Source organism: Muntiacus reevesi, chromosome 4 (genome assembly GCF_963930625.1).
Source record: "Muntiacus reevesi chromosome 4, mMunRee1.1, whole genome shotgun sequence".
In the NCBI taxonomy this organism is placed as follows: Eukaryota; Metazoa; Chordata; class Mammalia; order Artiodactyla; family Cervidae; genus Muntiacus; species Muntiacus reevesi.
Genome location: NC_089252.1, coordinates 157,442,119 through 157,458,618, shown reverse-complemented (window position 1 = coordinate 157,458,618; position 16,500 = coordinate 157,442,119). Strand labels below are relative to the sequence as shown.

The following is a 16,500-nucleotide window of genomic DNA, read 5'->3' as shown; positions in this document are numbered from 1 at the left end:
AGATGGCAGTTATTATGCTGTCCAGTTTCCCCAAACACGTAGTTGTCCCCTTATAGAGCTATTGTGAGAGTTATTATTGCATGAGATAATATTTGTAGATACTAAGAGTTATTACTGCATGAGATAATATTTGTGGTTACTAAGTGCCCCCAAATGGGTTAAGTATAATATTAAGTCTTATTTTCAAGACTCAAAATAACCCTGCAAAATAAGAGGTTTGTTACTAACACTATTAACAAATTTCACATATAAAGAGATAATTCATTAAGAGGTTCTCCTTCAAGTTTTAAGCAATGAATAGCAGAGATAAAACTAACTCAGATATTCTGATTCAAGATTGAAATACTGCCTAAAGATTTAAATATCATAAATACAATGCAACTCCCCATGTTAATAAAATAAGGGTTCCAACACCATCCAGAAATGTGTGTCAAGAAAACATAGAGGTGGTTCAGGGAGAGGCACATCATAGCCTGTGTATGATCCCAAGCTGCCTTAAAGGAGAAAGTGGCAGATCTGTCTAAACTGTACTGTGAACTGGCCCAGAAAAATTCCTAAGAAAGCATGATAGCAAACAAAATGCTGTTTTAAGGTTTACTAAATAAAAAATTTAAATACTTAACAAGCCACAAAAGTAAAAACTATGTTATTCACAGGAAGCTGCCCTAAATCTCATGAGAGAAAAAAAGGCCACTGTAGACTAGGACAGTCAAGGGAGTACTTTTCCAAAGTACATAAGCCTTGAGATCCATGTAGGAATCAGATTACAAATAGGAGAGAGTTGAAGCATTGCAGTCCTAGAGAATAAATCAGAATAACAGACAAGAGTACAATGAAAAAAAGAGCAAACCTTAAATAAAGGGCAGAAACAGAGATGAAGAACCAACACTGGAGAGCCCCCTTGGCCAAACCAAAAAGAAAAAAAAAAAAGCCTTAGAATCAGAAGCAACTGGCAGCCTTTCAGCAACCTTTCAGCAAAGCAGGAACACCATTAGAACAATGGATTCACAAGATTACTCAGCTACCAATTTGCAGAAAGGACTGAGGAGTGAAGAAAAATCTGAAAGGCAGATCAATTAAAAGGCTACAGCAGTTAATAAGAAGCAAAGTGTTAAGTCTCAAGCTGAAGTTGTAGGAAACACTGGGAAGTGTGCCAAAAAATGTCAGGATTTGGTGTAAACTGTACCTGCACATGGGACTTCCTAAGTGGCAACAGGGGTAAAGAACCTGCCTGTCAATGCAGTGAGACATAAGAAATGTGGATTTGATCCCTGGGTTGGGAAGATTCCCTGGAGAAGGGAATGAGAACCCACTTCAGTATTCTGGCCTGGAGAATCCCATGGACAGAGGAGCCTGGAGGGCTACAGTCTAGCAGGTTGTAAAGAGTCAGACACGACTGAAGTGACTTAGCATACCGATGCTTTCACATAGTGGGGGTGTGGCGATGAAGAGAGGGAGAGAAAGAAAAGAAATCTGGATTTGGATCTTGATTGCTGACAGAATAGCAACTCTTTCATTAAACTGCAAATCATTTTAAATTTTGCTTTCAAGTAAGTAAAATGTACTTCACGTAAAAGCTTGACACATTTAAATGAAATATCCTTAAAAATAACATGTCTTTGCCAACTTCGTAACAGACTTTACAAATGTGTCTATAGATTTTTAAAAACAAACATAACTTTTTCTAAGTCACACTGTGCATGAGAGTTTGATACTAAAGATTTGAAATATGTCATTGGTCTTCTAAGTCAGCAGCAAAATATACATGGGGATTCTAGAACTGTTTTCTAAAGATTCTAATACTGATGGGCAGCTGGTCATTCTGCATATTAAATGGATTTGGTCAATAAAAGAACAAGTCTCACTAAAAGCTGTTCACTGCTGTAATAACTCAAGAAAACAGAACAGATATATTGAACATTCCATATTAGAGTCCACATATATTAGCATAGAACACACACCTACCATCATAACTGAACTAAAAGGAAATAAAAATAACAAAATCAATAAAATGAGCACCAAAAAGATGTAGTGTGCATTGAAACATTTTATTGCTACTGCAATAAAGTAGCTACTGCTACTGCAATCTCTGCCCCTAAATATTATGGTACTTATGTAATTGTTTTACATTTGCCTATGTTTGTGTAGTCATGATGTGCATACAATCCATGTGCTATTCATAATGCAAAATTCAGCACATAATATTTAATATTTGTCAACTACTCCTTGTGTTGGAAAAGTTCTACTGAATCCATTTTTCAGTCAGTGTCAGGGAATGTTTAAGTTTAAGGAGTCCTGTATGTTGTTTTCTGTTTCTCAAGGGCCCTCTGTTCTTTATCAGTTCCTGGAAAATGGGAATGAGCAGAGCTGCAGGCAGTTCTCAGGACTGAGGTCATGAGACAGAACGCATACGTGGATTCCTTTCAGTAACTTTTTACTTTTCTGTAAAACTACTTAATCATGTTCCTATTTCTCAAGATGTGAATTGTCTTCTGGCCCTGTGATGATTGTTATTCCCCTAGTTACTGTTGTTATGGCCCTGTGACGATTGTTATTCCCTTAGTTACTGTTGTTATGGCCCTGTGATGATTGTTATTCCCCTAGTTATTGTTGTTATGGCCCTGTGACGATTGTTATTCTCTTAGTCACTGTAGTTATGCATCTAGTTTCGGTGTTTTTCTCAACTTTATTTTTTGCCTAAAGCTTCCTTGTATAGCAATATATAAGCACACGCTGCCATGAATAAAGCACCCTCGTTTCACTTGAGACTTGGGTCCCCCACGTCCTTCTTTTCGTCACTTTCTTTTCCTTTACTCCAGTCCCCAGGTCCTGGTCTGTAAAGACCATAACAAGTCAGCTCAATGGTCTACACTTCTTATGCATTTTACGCAATACTAGTAATTCGTTCAGTTTAGTGTCACAGTTGTGTTTGACTCTTTGCAACCCCATCAATAAAACCAGAGCTTGTTCAAATTCATGTTCATCAACTCGGTGATGCCATCCAACCATCTCATCCTCTGTCGTCCCCTTCTCCTCCCGCCTTCAATCTTTTCCAGCATCAGGGTCTCTCCCAGTGAGTCAGTTCTTCCCATCAGGTGGCCAAAGTATTGGAGTTTCAACTTCAACATCTGTCTTTCTAATGAATATTTAGAAATGATGTCCTTTAGGATGGACTGGTTGGATCTCCTTGCAGTCTAAGGAACTCTCAATAAGAGTCTGCCAACACTACAGTTCAGATCAATCAAATATTACACACTCAGCTTTCTTCAGAGTCCAATTCTCACATCCATACATAGCTACTGGAAAAATCATAGCCTTGACTAGACGGACCTTTGTCAGCAAAGTAATGTCTCTGCTTTTTAATGTGCTCTCTTGTTGGTCATAGCTTTTCTTACAGGAAGCAAATGTTTTTTAATTTCATGGCTGCAGTCACCATCTGAGGTGATTTTGGAGCCCCCCTCCCCTAAAAAAAAAGTCTGTTACTGTTTTCATTATTTTCTAATCTGTTTGTCATGAAATGATGGGACCAGATGCCATATCTTCATTTTTGAATGTTTCATCTTAAGCCAACATTTTCACTCACCTCTTTCACTTTCACGAACAGGCTCTTTAGTTCTTCTTTGCTTTCTGCCATAAGGGTGGTGTCATTGCATATCTGAGGTTATTGATACTTCTCATGGCCATCTTGACTCCAGCCTGTAATTCATATAGCCCCACATTTCATATGATGTACTCTGCATGTAAGTTAAATAAACAGGGTGAAAATGTACAGCCTTGACGTATTCCTTTCCCCATTTGAAACCAGTCCATTGTTCCATATCCGGTTCTAACTGTTGCTTCTTGAACTGCATACAGGTTTCTCAGGAGGCAGGTAAGGTGGCCTGGTATTCCCATCTCGTGAAGAATTTTCCACAGTTTGCTGTGATCCACAGTCAAAGGCTTTGCTGCAGTCAATAAAGCAGAAGTAGATATTTTTCTGGAACGCTCTTGCTTTTTTGATGATCCAGTGGATGTTGGCAATTTGATCTCTGGTTCCTCTGCCTTTTCTAAGTCCAGCTTGAACATCTGGAAGTTCACAGTTCACATTGTGCTGAAGTCTGGCTTGGAGAATTTTGAGCATTATTTTGCTAGCCTGTGAGATGAGTGCAAATATGTGGTAGTTTGAACATTCTTTGGCATTGCCTTTCTTTGAGACTGGAATAAAAACTGACCTTTCCAGTCCTGTGGCCACTGATGAATCTTCCAAATTTGTTGGCATATTGAGTGCAGCACTTTCACAGCATCACCGTTTAGGATCTGAAATAGCTCAACTGGAATTCCATCACCTCCACTAGCTTTGTTCCTAGTGATGCTTTCTAATTCCAACTTGACTTTGCATTCTAGGATGTCTGGCTCTAGGTGAATGATCACACCATTGTGGTATCTGGGTCAAGAGAATCTTTTTTGTACAGTTCTTCTGTGTATTCTTGACATCTTTTCTTAATATTTGCTCCTTCTGTTAGGTCCATACCATTTCTGTCCTTTATTGTGCTCATCTTTGCATGAAATGTTCCCTTGGTATCTCTAGTTTTCTTGAAGAGATCTCTAGTCTTTCCCATTCTATTGTTTTCCTCTATTTCTTTTCACTGATCACTAAGGAAGGCTTTCTTATCTCTCCTTGCTATTCTTTGGAACTCTGCATTCAGATGGGTATATCTTTCCTTTTCTCCTTTGCCTTTTGCTTCTCTTCTTTTCTCAGCTATTTGTAAGGCCTCCTCAGACAATCGTTTTGCCTTTTTGCATTTCTTTTTCTCGGGGATCGTCTGGATCACTGCCACCTGTACAATGTCACAAACCTCTGTCTATAATTCTTCAGGCACTGTCTATCAGATCTAATCTCTTGAACCTGTTTGTCACTTTCACTGTATAATCGTAGGGTTGGATTTAGGTCATACCTGAATGGTCTAATGGTTTTCCCTACTTTCTTCAATTTAAATCTGAATTTGGCAGTAAGGCGTTCATGATCTGAGCCACAGTCAGATCCTAGTCTTGTTTTTGCTGAATGTATAGAGCTTCTTCATCTTTGGCTGCCAAGAATATATTCAGTCTAATATAGGTACTGACGATTTGGTGATGTCCAGGTGTAGAGTCTTTTCTTGTGTTATTGGAAGAGGATCTTTGCTATGACTGGTGTGTTCTCTTGGTAAAACTCTGTTAGCCTTTGCCCTGCTTCATTTTGTACTCCAAGGACAAATTTGCCTGTTACTCCTGGCATCTCTTGACTTCCTTCTTTTGCATTCCAGTCCCCTATGATGAAAAGGACAACTTTTTTTGGGTGTAAGTTCTAGAAGTCTTGTAAGTCTTCATGTAAGTTTTCAATTTCAACTTCTTCAGCATTAGTGGTTGGGGCATATACTTGGATTACTGTGATAGTGAATGGTTTGCCTTGGAAACAGAGATCATTCTGTCATTCTTGAGATTGCACCCAAGTTCTGCATTTCAGACTCTTTTGTTGACTCTGAGGGCTACTCCATTTCTTCTAAGGGATTCTTGCCCACAGTAGTAAATATAATGAGCTCTAAGTAAGTAGTAGTACATTAGGGTCCCTTAATGGATATTTTTAGATATTTGCTCTGTATTTAGACAGAGAAATAAAGACTAGCCAAAATAGAAACTGCTTTATTGTTTCTTATTATAGTTTTGCATTTCAGTTTATGAGCCACTATAATTAGATCATAATAGAATTTCCAGTAATAAATTCAAGTACTTTACTAGAACTCTAACAAACACATAGACCAAATCCACTTTAGAGTGGCTAGCAATTGAGAATGCATCAAATAATTTCATCATATTAACTACAGGGCTTTTGAAAAACTGACCAGGAGGTCAACAAATACCTGTTGAATATATTCATCATTATTTTACAGTCTAAATAATATACAGATAGAACTTAAGTTTTGAAGTCTGTTTAAATGTCTATAAATCATATTGAACAAACCTAGACCACCTGTGTTTGTATTTTGACTGAAAGATTTACTAAAGCCTTTATCTTCAGTATTCTAATCTATAAAATAAACTTTATAAATAATACTTACAAATTAAATTGTTGGGAGATCTAAGTTAGATAACACATTCAAAACACTTAGAATAAATGCCTGGAACATAGTAAGTGTTTAATGAAAATATGCCTCCTCTCTCTTCCCCTATTTTCCTGGAATTAAAGAATATTACTATATACTCAAAACTTTCTGCTAGTCACTAGATTATAGTACTGGAGATACTATAAATATCTGGATAAAATAATATATTTTCTTTTCCAAACTGCTTTACATTCTTGGTCAGTATAAATGCTCATTTTGAGCATCATTATAAAATCCAGAAGTATCTTATCTTTCATGTTAAAGAAATGAGGACAGCCTCAGAGACCTCTGAGACAACACTAAGAGCTCCAACATTCAAATCATAGGAGTCCCAGAAAAAGAAGACAAAGGGAAAGGGTATGAGAAAATATGTGAGGAGATTATAGTAGAAAACTTCCCTAAAATGGGAGGGAAATAGCCACCCAAGTCCAGGAAGCCCAGAGAGTCCCATCCATGATAATCCCAAGAAGAAATATGCCAAAAAACATATTAATTGAACTAACAAAAATTAAACACAAAGAACAAATATTAAAAGTAACAAGGAAAAACAACAAATGACATACAAGGGGATTTCCGTAATGCTAACAGCTGATCTTTTTCAACAAAAATTCTGCAGGCAGGAAGGGAATGGCAGGATATATTTAAAGTGATGAAAGAAAAAAACGTACAACCAAGATTACTCTATTGAGCAAGGATCTCATTCAGATTTGGAAGAGAAATCAGAAGTTTTACAGACAATAAAAATCTAAGAGAATTCAACACCACCATACCAACTCTTTAACAAATGCTAAAGGAATGTCTCTAGACAAGAAAGACAGAAAAGGCCTATAAAAACAAACTGATAACAGTAAGTATGATCACAGGATCATACTTATCAATGATTACCTTAAATGTAAATGACCTAGATGCTCCAACCCAAAGACATAGATTGACTGAATGGCACAAAAGGGAGATCCCTATATACGCTGTCTTCAAGAGAAACACCTCAAACCTGAGGACACATACAGCCTGAAAGTGAGAAGAGGGAAAGATACTCCATGCAAACAGAGATCAAAAGAAAGCAGGAGTAGCAATATTCATATTAGATAAAATAGACTTTAAAACAAAGATTGCTACAGAGACAAGGACACTATATAATGACCAAGGGATCATTCCAAGAAGACATAAAAATTATAAGTATACATGCACCCAACATAGGAGCAGCTCAATATGTAAGGCATATGCTAACAACTATTAAAGAGGAAACTGACAGTAACACATTAATAGTAGAAGACTTTAATACCCCAGTCACATCAATGGACAAATCATCCAGACAGAAAATTAGTAAAGAAACACAAGCTATAAATGATACATAGGACAAGTTGGACCTAATGGATATCTATTGGCATTTCAACCCCCCAAAATAGATTTCGCTTTTTTCTCAGATGCACATGTAATATTCTCTAGGATAGGACACATCCTGGGCCACAAATCAGGCCTTGGTAAATTTCTAAAAATTGAAATAATCTCAGGTATCTTTGCTGATCACAGCTTTGTGAGATTAGATAGCAACTATAGAAAAAAAAAAAAAACCCATGAAAAACACAAGCACATGGAGTCTAAACAATGCACTTACAAAGAACCAACAGATCACTGAAGAATCAAAAAGGAAATCAAAATATGGCTAAAAACAAATGACAACAAAAACATGACAACTTAAAATCTATGGGACGCAGGAAAAGTAGTGCTAAGAGGGAAGTTTATAGCAATACAATTCTACATCAAGAAGCAAGAGACATCAAATACATATGTAACACTAAACCTAAAGCAACTACAAAAAGATGAACAACAGCAAAACAAACACAAAAACAAAACAAACAAAAACAACAACAAAAATCCGAAGTTAGTAGAAGGAAAGAAATCATAAAGATCACAGCAAAAGAAATGCAAAAGAAATGAAGGAGACTATAGCAAAGATCATACAACTAAAAGCTGGCTCTTCAAGAAGATAAAATTATAAAACTATTAGCTAGACTCATCAAGAAAAAAAGGAAGAAGACACAAACCAATAAAATTACAAATGAAAAAGAAGTTACAACAGGCAACACAGAAATACAACGGCTCATGAGACTACCATGAGCAACTATATGCCAATAAAATTGGACAACCTGGAAGAAATGGACAAATTCTTAGAAATGTATAATTTTTCAAAATTGAACCAGGAAGAAATAGAAAATATGAACAGACCAATCACAAGCACAGAAATCAAAACTATAATAAAAAAAACTTCCAATAAACAAAGCCCAGGGCTAGATGGCTACATGGGCTTCCCAGGTGGCACTGGTGGTCAAGAATCTGCCTGCCAATGTAAAGATATAAGAGACACGGGTTTGGTCCCTGGGTCAGGAAGATCCCCTGGAGGACAGCATGGTGACCCACTCAAGTATCCTAGCCTAGAGAATCTGATGGACAGAGGAGCCTGGTAGGCTTCAGAGTCCATGTGGTTGCAAAGAGTTGGACACAACTGAAGCAACTTGGCACGCATGCGGCTGACTACAGAGGCAAATCCTACCAAAAGCTCAGAGAAGAGTTAACACCTATCCTAGTCAGACTCTTCCAGGAAATCACAGACAAGGGAAAACTCATGAACTCACTCTATACACTGGTATCATAATAATACCAAAACCAGACAAAGATGCCACAAAATAAGGAAATTACAGGCTAATATCACTGATGAACATAGATGCAAAAATTCTCAACAAAATTCTAGCAAACAGAATCCAACAACACATTAAAAAGATCATACATCACGATCAAGTGGACATTATACCAGGGATACAAGGATTCTTCAATATCCACAAATCAATCAGTGTGATACACCATACTAACAGATTCAAAGATAAAACCATATGATCATCTCAATAAATGCAGAGAAAGACTTTGACAAAATTCAGTATCATTTGTGATAAAAAAACAATTCAGAAAGTAGGCAAAGAAGAAACACACCTCAATATAGTAAAGGCCATATACAACAAACCCACAGAAAACATTATACTCAATGGTGAAAAACCGAAAACATTTCCTCTAAAATCAGGAATAAGACAAGGGTGTCCACTCTCGCCACTATTATTCAAAATAGTTTTGGAAGTTCAAGCCATAGCAATCATAGAAGAAAAAGAAATAAAATGAATCAAGATTGAAAAAGAAGAAGTAAAACTCTGCAGAAAACATGGATGTCTACAAAGAAAACACTAAAGATGTCACCAGAAAAATACTAGAGTTAATCAATGAATATAGTAAAGTTGCAGTATATAATATTAATATACAGAAATCCTTCTGCATTCCTACACACTAACAATGAAAAATCAGAAAGAGAAATTAAGAAAACCAGCCTATTCACCACAGCAACAAAAAGATAAAATACTTAGGTAAAAATTTATTTAAACAGACAAAACACCTGTATGCAAAAAACTGTAAGCTGCTGATGGAAGAAATCAGAAATGTCACAAACAGATGGAGATGTTCTTGGACTGGAGGAATCAACATAGTGGAAACAACTATACTTCCAAAAGCAATCCGCAGATACAATGCAATCCCTATCAAACTACCAAAGGTGTTTTTTGCAAAACTAGAACAAATAACTTCACAGTTTGTATGAAAACACAAAAGATACTGAAGAGCCAAAGCAATCTTGAGAAAGAAGAATTAAACTGGAGGAATCAACCTTCCTGACTTAAGACTATACTACAAAGCTACAGTCCTCAAGACACTATAGTACTGGCACAAAAACAGAAATATAGACTAACAGAGCAACATAGAAAGCCCAGAGATAAATCCATGCACTTATGCACACTTTATCTTTAAAAAAGGAAGGAAAAAGTATATAATGGAGAAAACATACTCCCTTCAGCAAGCAGTGCTGGGAAAACTAGTCAGCTACTTGTAAAGGAATGAAATTAGAACACTTCCTAAGACCATACACAAAAATATAGTCAAAATGCATTAAAGACCCAAATAGAAGACAAGAAAATATAAAACTCTTAGAGGAAAACAGGCAGAACACTCTCTGATATAAATCACAACAAGATCTTCTATAATCTACCTCCTAGAGTAATGGAAATAAATATAAAAACAAACAAATGGGACCTAATTAAATCTAAGAGCTTTTGCACAACAAATTAAACTATACGTAAAGTGAAAAGACAACTCTTGAGTGGGAGAAAATAATAAACAAAATAAATAACAAAGCGGTTCAGCAGCTCAATATCAGAAAAACAAACAACCCAATCAAAAAGTGGACAGAAGACATAAACAGATATTTCTCCAAAGGAGACATGCAGATGGTTAATAAACACATGAAAAGATGTTAAATATTGCTTATTATTAGAAAAATACAAATCAAAGCTATAATGAGGAAACATCTCACATGGGTCACAATGGCCATCATCAAAAAGTCTACAAATAATAAATGCTGGAGAGGTTGTGGAGAAAAGGGAATCCTCTTATGCCATTGGTGGGAATAAAAACTGATATGGCCACTATGTAGAATATCATAGATATTTCATAAAAAACTAGGAATAAAACTACCATATGACCCAGCAATCTCACTCCTCAGCATATATCTGGAGAAGACTATAAATGAAAAAGACACATGCACCCCAATGTTCATTGCAGCACTATTTACAATAACCAGGACTTGGAAGCAAGCTAGATGTGATATACAGATGTAATATACAGATGTAATATACAGATGAATGGATAATGAACTTATGGTATATACACAATGGAATATTACTCAGCTATAAAAAGAATGCATTTAAGTCAGTTCTAATGAGGTGAATGAACCTAGAGGCTATTATACAGAGAAAAGTAAGTTAGAAAAAGAAAGACAAATATCATATACTAACACATGTATGAGGAATCTAGAAAGACAGTACTGAAAATCTTACTGCAGAGCACGAAGGAGACACAGACATTTTGGACACAGTGAGGGACGGAGAGGGTGGCATGATATATGAGAAAAGCACTGAAATATATATATTACCATATGTAAAATAGATAGCCAATGAGAGTTCGTTGTATGGGAGAGGGAACCCAAAGCCAGTGCTCTGTGACCTTAGGGATGGAATGGGGAGAGAAGTGGGAGGGGGTGTTGAATTAGGAGGGAATATATGCATACTTAATGCTGATTCATGTTGATGTATGGCAAAAACCATCACAATACTGCAAAGTAACTATACTCTAATTTAAAAAATTAAATGTAAATAAAATGTTATTTATTTTCAATGTAATTATTAGGTAAGTTGTGGACATACAACTTTAATATGAATCAATTAACAAAAATACCAGTGAAATCATGATACACTAATTTAATTTTTAATCATCTTAAAAAACATAAAAATGTGAACTTACATGTTTGGACAAGTTGGGACTCTTTGAATCAACATCATACCTAAAAAATTAAAATATACACTTTAAATTATTTCCACAAGTGAAGCTAGAGAAAAACAGTATTTTCCCCCCCAAAAAATGATATAAAAAATGAATCAAAAGTATATGACAGGGAGAAAAACTGAGCAAATTTAGAAATTTCTCATAAACTCTGGCCTACATACTAAAGGCAGCATTCATAAATCCTGGGTCGTTTTATTTCTACCACCTAAGTAGAAGTCTTAATTTTAATAATTTCACAGTCATCTGCTCTTCTTCTGAAGAAAATTTTAAAATTTCCCTTTTCTGTGAATCAATAGATTCATAACCCTCCCTAAAAGCTGAAATTTTTAAAAGTGCTGAAAACAGGCTGTCATTTGTATATATAATAATTCTTATTTAATATCATAAATACTCGTATTAACTTTGAAACTGGCAAAAGTAATGAGAGAGTAATTTTCTCCAATCATAAGATTTAGGGAAAACATGTATTTTGTAGAAAGAAAATGTGTTTATATAGGACTACTATATTCCTATTTTTGATCAGTTGGTATTGGAAGCAAATGATTTTTTGAAGAAATCCTGGGAAAATATCACTCACTATCACTTAGTCCCTCGTTTTAATTTTTTTTTTCAAAAGCACAATGGTTGCTAACATTTAAAACAACCTCAATTTGCTGAATTCTTGAAGAGGAAAATATTGGTACTGGCTCCAGTCTTTCTCCCAAATCATATTCTTTTCACATTCCTGTGCATAGCTACCTAAGCAAAAATAACTTTTTTTTAATGGCTCATTAAAATCTTTCTTCTCACATAACAAGAATGTTTTCCCAGAGAAAGAAAAGTATCTCAGTCAAAAAAAGCATAGAAACAGAGTTCACTGTGTATACTGATTCTTGGCATAGGTACGCCTACTCCCTGGTAAAGAATGTTTGCCACAAACTGGCTTTAAATTTGTGTGATGCAAATGACCGTCTTAGAAGAGTTACAAATTACTTTCCTTCCTATCAGGACAGTTTGATCACTCTCAGCAGCTGTAAATTAGAGTTCTGAATCAGCAAATTGCCAACATCTACTAAAGACCTACAAATATTAGTTAAAAAAAAAAAAATTCTTATTCAAGACAATTTTTGAGGGTAAGATTAAAATTAGCAACTGTAGAAATATCATAGCTAAAGTATAACTCTCCTGACTCTTTCTCATGTCATTCCTGGAAACTGTTTTCTATAAAGGATTTAGTGTGGGCTGGGGAGAGATAAAATGGTATATTCTCCAAACAGCTTCAACAATACATAAACTGTGAACTTTCGGATGTTCAAGCTGGTTTTAGAAAAGGCAGAGGAACCAGAGATCAAATCGCCAACATCCATTGGATCATCAAAAAGTAAGAGAGTTCCATAAAAACATCTATTTCTGCTTTATTGACTATGCCAAAGCCTTTGACTGTGTGGATCACCACAAACTGTGGAAAATTCTGAAAGAGATGGGAATACCAGACCACCTGACCTGCCTCTTGAGAAATCTGTATGCAGGTGAGGAAGCAACTCTTAGAACTGGACGTGGAACAGACTGGTTCCAAATAGGAAAAAGAGTACAGCAAGGTTGTATACTGTCACTGTGCTTATTTAACTTATATGCAGAGTACATCATGAGAAATGCAGGGCTGGATGAAGCACAAGCTGGAATCAAGATGCCAGGAGAAATATCAATAACCTCAGATATACAGATGACAGCTCCCTTATGGCAGAAAGTAAAGAAGAACTAAAGAGCCTCTTGATGAAAGTGAAAGAGGGGAGTAAAAAAGTTGACATAAAGCTCAGCATTCGGAAAACTAAGATCATGGCATCTGGCCTGTTTACTTCATGGCAAATAGATGGGGAAACAGTGGAAACAGTGAGAGACTTTATTTTGGGGGGCTCCAAAATCACTGCAAATGATGACTGCAGCCATGAAATTAAAAGACGCTTCCTCCTTGGAAGAAAAGTTATGACCAACCTAGACAGCATATTAAAAAGCAGAGACATTACTTTGCCAACAAAGGTCCATCTAGTCAAGGTTATGGTTTTTCCAGTGGTCATGTATGGATGTGAGAGTTGGACTGTGAAGAAAGCTGGGCGCTGAAAAATTGATGCTTTTGAACTGTGGTGTTGGAGAAGACTCTTGAGAGTCCCTTGGACTGCAAGGAGATTCAACCAGTCCATCCTAAAGGAAATCAGTACTGAATATTCATTGGAAGAACTGATGCTGAAGCTGAAACTCCAATACTTTGGCCATCTAATGTGAAGAACTGACTCATTGGAAAAGACCCTGATGCTGGGAAAGATTGAAGGTTAGAGGAGAAGGGGATGACAGAGGATGAGATGGTTGGATGGCATCACCGACTCAATGGACATGAGTTTGAATAAACTCGAGAGTTGGTGATGGACAGGGAGGCCTGGCGTACTGCAGTCCATGGGGTCTTAAAGAGTCGAACACGACTGAGCGACTGTACTGAACGAGAACATACTGTATATCCCAGGGAGCTCTATTCAATGCTCCTTGGGGAACCTAAAGGAAAAAGGAAATCTGAAAAAAGGGGCAATCTGAGTGAACTGAACAGAACTGATCATGATATATTCAGCTCAATTCAATAAGCAAAAGTGAAGTGTTTGTGTTTTCATCACAAGGAATTTAGGTATCTTCAAATACAATCCTCCTTAATTGCCTTTAACAAAGTTTTTTGATGCTATTATCTCAAAAATAGGTAATTTACAGCAAACCTCCTAAATCATTAGATAATATAAAACCTCCCAAGTCTTTAGATAAACCTCCCAAGGCTTTAAATAGTATGATGTATTACAATGCTTTCAAAATTACCATGATTTTTCTTTTATGGGAGTTTTCCTTCTAACTTTCTAAAAATATCATTGGCTTTAATTATTAGTCAGAACATAAACACTACATCCTAAATGGTAAAAATATATCTGCGTGCATGGGGCTGGAGACTGTGAGTGTGCGTGTGTGTCTATGTTTATGAATGCCATAATCGCCTTAATTCCCCTGAAGTTCCAACTAAGGCCCAAAGCTGAAAACAAGAGATACTAAATTCTTCCTTATGCTTAGCTCAGAGCTGCCAGTAAGTCACTCTCATTAGGGTCAAACCCTTCTCTAGAAAGCTTACTCATGAAGTGACAGGCTATTCACTATCTCTGAAGGGGTAGGAGGAGGTTCTTTCCATTCCCCAAAGCAAGGTGAAGGGGAGCTCCGAAATATAGGATGATTGTGTGAGGGGAGGATAGCATCTAGTCCTCTGTCATGGAGTTGCAAAGAGTTGGACATGACTTAGCAATTGAACAACAACAACAATAGGTCCATTCTTGGCTGCTAGTGGAAGAGAATGTTAGCTGACAATGCTGGGAAGTGCTGGGAAGATCTCCTGGAGAAGGAAATGACAACCCACTCCAGTACTCTTGCCTGGAAAATCCCATGGACGGAGGAGCCTGGTAGGCTACAGTCCATGGGGTCACAAAGAGTAGGACATGACTTCATGACTTCACTTTCACTTTTCACCTAAGTCAAATTTAGACCTGTAACTCCCTTGTTGGTGTACCCAAATGGAAAAATTAGAGCATAAGTAGTTATATATGATTTCTTATATTCTTCAGAAGATATTACATACTGAAACAGCTACCCACACTTCTTGCTCAGTGACAACTGTTCTACCAATAATAAAGTTTTCAATTATGACAACAAAGAGAATTATAAAATATCTATACTATTATATGTGTAACAATTATAACAAAATTAATGAATGTGAAAGTTTATGACTTCATCTGTGATAAAGCATAGCACTATGATAAAACATAGCATAATAATAGAAACCATGTCTCTTGAATGATACATCAAATCAAACAGGCAGGAGAAGTTTACAACTCATAGCTGACAAACTAACCTTAAAATATCTCAACCAAATGACCATAATAATAATTTTGGATTAATCAGAACTTACAGGAATTTGGGCCAGTGATGTCAGAAATATATATTCATTCATTTTCTCTCTCTCTCTCTCTCTCTCTGATGACAATTTTCCATCAGCACTGAAAGTTAACTAAAAAAACCTCCTGAAAGCCATTTGCAAACCTTCCATAATATGCAATTGAAAAGCTTCTTTTCAATAAAAAAAAAAAATAGAAATTTGTAAAATTAATATAAAGGTTAACTAAATAAAAAACAATTCTGAAAGCCACTTACATCTATGTTGGCCAATTTAGACTACTGTATTATTAAACAATGTTGTTCCTTCAAGAGGCCATGCTACTGTAAGTATGTTAGGGTATTTCCATTAATACTCTGAGTGACATAGGGTGAGATAGCTGTTGCTGTTGCTGTTTAGTTGCTAAGTCATGTCCGACTCTTTGTGACACCATGGATTGTAGCCTACTAGGGTCCTCTGTCCATGAATACTGGGAGTAGGTTGCCATTTCCATCTCCAGGGCATCTTCCCAACCCAGGGATCGACCCTCCGTTTCCTGCATGGTGGATTCTTTACCACTGAGCCATCAGGGAAGCCCCAGGTTGGGATTACAGGTAATTTTATTGACTACTTTATCCTTTTCTCATTTCCCACATTTTCTGCAATGAATATTTTTTCCTAGAAGCAACACACTGCTAAGACAAAATTTAAAAACTAATCAGTTAGGAACAATGGATAAATAGGTACTCAAAACTAGAGAAAGATTACACTACTTTTCATGTTTATTTAGATAGATATGGTAGAAAAATCACAGTGTTAAAGAAAGTCTGCTCTCACAGGTTGTATGAGATACTTATATAAATGGATAATTAGAAGAAATTGTTAGTTCAGTTCAGTTCAGTCGCTCAGTCATGTCCAACTCTTTGTGAACCCATGGACTGCAGCACACCAGGCCTCCCTGTCCATCACCAACTCCTGGAGTCCACCCAAACCCATATCCATTGAGCCGGTGATGCCATC

General features: G+C 36.4%; 1 protein-coding gene across 2 annotated transcripts in view; it reads right to left on the bottom strand.

Moving 5' to 3' along the window:
• The window catches only part of CPNE8 (copine 8), a 255,959-nt gene that overhangs the window by 161,809 nt on the left and 77,650 nt on the right, over positions 1-16,500 (bottom strand). For both annotated transcript variants that reach the window (XM_065934624.1, XM_065934622.1), the window contains exon 5: positions 11,511-11,550. In XM_065934624.1, coding sequence (XP_065790696.1) covers positions 11,511-11,550 — 40 coding nt within the window. The remainder of the gene's footprint in view (positions 1-11,510; positions 11,551-16,500) is intronic.